Source organism: Arachis ipaensis, chromosome B08 (genome assembly GCF_000816755.2).
Source record: "Arachis ipaensis cultivar K30076 chromosome B08, Araip1.1, whole genome shotgun sequence".
NCBI lineage: Eukaryota > Viridiplantae > Streptophyta > Magnoliopsida > Fabales > Fabaceae > Arachis > Arachis ipaensis.
This window is the reverse complement of record NC_029792.2, coordinates 103,426,639-103,431,279: the sequence shown is the minus strand read 5'-3', so window position 1 is coordinate 103,431,279 and position 4,641 is coordinate 103,426,639. Positions and strand designations below refer to the sequence as shown.

Genomic DNA, 4,641 nt, shown 5'->3' with positions numbered 1-4,641 from the left:
AACTTATGACAGTTCTGAGTAAGGTAATATTTTGAAAACTCTTACATTTTGCATCCTCATTTTTTGTATTTTTTATTTTTATTTATTTTTTTTATATTTTTTTATTTAAAGAGGTGTACCAAGTGACTGACATTTTTCTGCACATGTTTGAGGAAATGGCAGGTGGAGGTTCAACTGTTTCTGATGATTTTATGTTGCAGGAAGATGTGAAACTCATGGTGAAAACAGGCCTTGATGCCTATAGGTTATCCATTTCTTGGTCAAGATTGATTCCAAGTATATAATACTCCTAACTCAAACTTGTGTTTGTAATGAGAAACGTTGAAATTTAATTTATGTTCTGTATTAGTTTCTATAGTAAAGCCTTTGAAAAATGCTTTTTCCTTCTTTCTTTCTTCCCAGATGGTAGAGGACCCATCAATCCCAAGGGATTGCAATTCTATAACAGCAGTAGGGGTGACTACACAACTGAACCTTACTTGGCAATTCATCATATTTTGCTGTCACATTCTTCAGCAGTGAGATTGTATAGAAGAAAGTATAAGGTATATAGTATTTACTTGCTGCAAAGGAAAAAGCTTTAACTTAGTTACTTATAACAACTCTTAATTGAAGTTCATAGTCTTTTTATATTGAATTTAGATTATTCTTCCACGTATAGAAACATTTGTTGGGGCAAAGAATGTTCATGATTCTATATATAGAAGTTAAGTTATATTGCAGGACAAGCAACATGGGTTTATTGGCATTGCTGTCTATTCATCTGGTTTAGTTCCTGGAAATGATACAGATGAAGACCGGGCAGCCACTCAAAGAGCCCGTGATTTTTTTATTGGTTGGTAAGTTAGGAACCTTCAACTGATTATTTTACTCTCATGTTCTCCTTATATTATTTGGTTTTGGCAGTTGCACAGACCTTGTTTTCGAATGAAGAGGTAAATTTGAAATTAAAACATACTGTAGTTATTCCTTTACACTTATTGGTTCACTTATTTAGATTACTTAGTTGCATAACCACACGGCATTACCTTTGTTCAGTACCCTGTCACACCATGGACTTTACGTGAAGAGCTGAATATCATGAAGACCCTTTATGGCAATCCTCCCATATTCATTTATGAAAATGGTCTCTCTCTCTTTCTTTCATATATTATTTCAACAACAGGAGATGAATGCGAATCATTATAATGCATTGTGCCATTGGCAAAGTAGTGTGACAAATGGCTTATTTTGTTAGGTCAACGGATACAAAGGAATTCATCACTTCAAGATGTGACAAGGGTAGAATACTTGCATGGATATATTAGTGTTGTGCTTGATTCCATAAGGTAATGTAGTTGCTAGTTTCATCCACCTTTAGTTCAGATGGTTCACCCACCTTGGACTCCTTCTATTCAAAGTTTCACCAAATAAAGAGAGTTTTAAAAGATGACTCGTCAAGTGACAATTCATCGCTAATCAGCAGTAATTCCGACATAGGTTCTTGTAGCATTGATGTAACATAGTCATAGGCTTGAAGTATTTTTTGTTGTTTAGATTTGTAACATTATTTATTATTTTTCAAAAGAAATTTGTGTATCAATATTTTGCATTTAATGAAATATCTTATTTTGTAGTAATTAATTTCAGTAACTCTGCCTATGTTACACTTGCGATACATAGCCGGTCCCAAGCCCGGATAAAGGAGGAGGGTTGTGTTAGATCTTCGGCAACCAACATAAAAATATAGCCGAACCCCCATGACATGAATCAAAGACATTATTGCGCTAAAGCTAGGTCGTTGCCCGGAAGCAACGCGCCGTATGGCTCGAGTACGGTGTCAAAGCAAGAGCCGCTGCATCGATGCCCGGATGTAGTGTTAAATGAGCAAGGGTTCTCGCGTTTTCGTGAACGGACGAGGCTAAATAAGCTAGTTCACAAAGTAAAAGGTAAAGGTCGAAGCGACAGAAGGTTGAGATTTGGGACATGGAACATAGGCACTCTAATAGGAAAGTCCGTGGAAGTGGTGGACACCATGACAAGGAGGAAGATTAACATTATGTGCCTACAAGAAACGAAATGGGTTGGTGCAAAGGCTAGGGAGTTGGATACTTCTGGTTTCAAACTTTGGTATACAGGAAAGATGAAGAATAGGAATGGGGTTGGAATAATTGTGGATAAGCAGTGGAAGAAGGACGTAGTGGATGTCAAGAGGGTGAGAGATCGGATCATCTCTATCAAACTTGTGGTGGAGGGAGGTGCTTTCCATGTGATTAGCGCCTATGCACCGCAAGTGGGTTCGGACGAACAACACAAGATAAGGTTTTGGGAGGATCTAGAGAGTTTGGTTCAAGGCATACCTTTGGGAGATAAGATTTTCTTAGGAGGAGATTTAAATGGCCATGTTGGGAGAGAAGTGACTGGATATGGGAGTATTCACGGAGGCCATAGTTTCGGGGTGATCAATGCCGAGGGTAAAACTATTTTGGACTTTTCCTCAACCTTTGATCTTCTCATCGCAAATACATGTTTTAAAAAGAGAGACGAGCATCTTATAACCTATAAGAGTGGCATGACAAGCTCTCAAATCGACTTCTTCTTGTTGAGGAGAGTCGACCGAAAATTTTGCATTAACTGTAAAATTATCCCGGGAGAGAGTTTGACAAGACAACATAGGGTGCTCGTCATGGATTTTCGCGTTGAGCAAAAGTTGAGGAAAAGACATCATACGAAGAACCCAAGGACGAGGTGGTGGCGGATGAAAGGTGAGGAACAAAGAAGCTTCCTAAGACGGGTAGGAGAAGAGGCAAAGTGGGATGAAAATGGAAGCGCGGATGAGATATGGAGGGAGATGGCAGAAGTTATTAGAAGAACAGCAAAAGAAAGTTTTGGTGAATCTAAAGGAATAGGACCAAGAGACAAGGAGTCCTGGTGGTGGAATGCGAGTATACAAGAAAAGATAAAGATAAAAAGGGAATGCTTTAAAGAGTGGTCTTTATGCCGCAATGCAGATAATTGGGAAAAATATAAGGCGGCTAAGAAAGAGACAAAAGTGGCTGTAAGTGAAGCAAGAACAAGAGCATATGAGGGTCTCTACCAGTCTTTGGGCACGAAAGAAGGAGAAAAAGGTATATATAGAATCGCAAAGAGCCGGGAAAGAAGAACGAGAGATTTGGATCAGGTTAAGTGCATAAAGGATAAGGATGGAGAGGTGTTGGCTCAAGAGGAGAAGATTAATGAAAGGTGGAAGAGCTACTTCTACGAGTTATTTAATGAGGGACAGAAGACTCTTCCGAGCCTTGGTCGATTATGCACAAGGGAAGAAGATCAAAACTTTGACTACTATCGAAGGATTCGATACTTCGAGGTAAAAGAGGCTTTAAAGCAGATGAAAAATGGCAGGGCAGTAGGACCTGATAATATCCCGATTGAGGTTTGGAAGGGTCTTGGAGAAAAAGGCATCAAATGGTTAACCATGCTTTTTAATGAGATTTTAAGGTCAAAGAAGATGCCTGATGAGTGGAGAAAGAGCACCTTGGTACCTATCTACAAGAATAAGGGGGATATACAAAGTTGCGAAAACTATAGAGGGATTAAGCTTATGAGTCATACTATGAAGTTGTGGGAAAGGGTGATAGAACAGAGGTTGAGAAAAGAGACACAAGTAACAGAGAACCAATTTGGATTTATGCCAGGCAAGACGGAATATATGGAATGTAAGTTCAGTCTGAGAAGGGAAAACCCCAATATAGAGGTGAAGATTGGAGAAAATACCCTACAAAAAGTTAAAAGTTTTAAGTATCTTGGGTGCATCATACAGGACAATGGAGAGATTGAACAGGATGTAAATCATAGGATCCAAGCAGGTTGGTCAAAATAGCGGAGTGCATCTGGTTTTATATGCGACAAAAAAGTGCCTTTAAAACTTAAAGGTAAATTCTATCGCACCGCTATAAGACCGGCTATGCTGTATGGTACGGAGTGTTGGGCGGCTAAAGGGGAGCACGAACATAAGCTGAGTGTGGCAGAGATGAAGATGTTGAGATGGATGAGTGGTCATACGCAATTTGATAAAATAAGGAATGAAGATATAAGGGAGAGAGTTGGAGTAGCACCCATTGTGGAAAAGATGGTTGAATCGCGTCTCAGGTGGTTTGGACATGTGAAAAGAAGACCGATAGAACATCCAGTCAGGAGGGTGGATGAGATGGAAGATGGACAAAGGACGAAAGGCAGAGGAAGACCTAAGAAGACCATCCATGAGGTGGTCAAATGAGACCTACATGTAAATGGTCTCTCTGTAGACATGATACATGACAGAGCACAATGGCGTCGTTTGATTCATGTAGCCGACCCCACTTAGTGGGACAAGGCTTTGTTGTTGTTGTTGTTGTTGTTGTTGTAGTAATTAATTTCAGTATATTTATATTATGTATAACAATAACAATTGGCAAAAATAATTGAGATTCTAAAAAAAAAGATAGTTCGTTGCTTCTAAAAAAATAAGTATAATATAACTAAAAAAATCTTAAGATTTTAGCGGCAATAGTAATAGCCGGTAAAAGTAAAAAACATTATAATTTTAGAATTATTTTTAATGGCTATATAAATTGCCGATAAAATAGGTTTTGGCGGCAATAGTAATGGCCGCTAAAAACGAAT

At 38.6% G+C, this 4,641-nt stretch overlaps 1 protein-coding gene across 6 annotated transcripts; it reads left to right on the top strand.

The window, feature by feature from the left end:
• LOC110265999 (hydroxyisourate hydrolase-like) lies at positions 82 to 1,362 on the top strand. 6 transcript variants are annotated; one of them, XR_002352794.1, is made up of 5 exons: positions 82 to 276; positions 403 to 545; positions 724 to 839; positions 1,039 to 1,126; positions 1,238 to 1,362. XR_002352794.1 is itself a non-coding variant. In XM_021109650.1 (5 exons), the coding sequence occupies exons 1-5, from the start codon at positions 144 to 146 to the stop codon at positions 1,305 to 1,307; spliced, it is 420 nt and encodes a 139-aa protein (XP_020965309.1). In that variant the 5' UTR covers positions 82 to 143; the 3' UTR covers positions 1,308 to 1,362. The 6 variants fall into 6 exon arrangements, 3 of the variants coding, with proteins under 3 accessions (XP_020965309.1, XP_020965308.1, XP_020965307.1); XM_021109650.1 differs by lacking the exon at positions 1,039 to 1,126 and adding an exon at positions 643 to 649 and having other exon boundaries at positions 773 to 839; XR_002352795.1 differs by having other exon boundaries at positions 83 to 276; positions 791 to 839.

Coding starts and splice junctions, on each gene's coding strand:
- LOC110265999 (XM_021109648.1), top strand. CDS start 144: ATGTTTGAGGAAATGGCAGGTGGAGGTTCAACTGTTTCTGATGATTTT. Junction 277..402: donor TTGGTCAAGATTGATTCCAA/GTATATAATACT, acceptor CTTTCTTCCCAG/ATGGTAGAGGACCCATCAAT. Junction 840..1,237: donor CGTGATTTTTTTATTGGTTG/GTAAGTTAGGAA, acceptor TTATTTTGTTAG/GTCAACGGATACAAAGGAAT.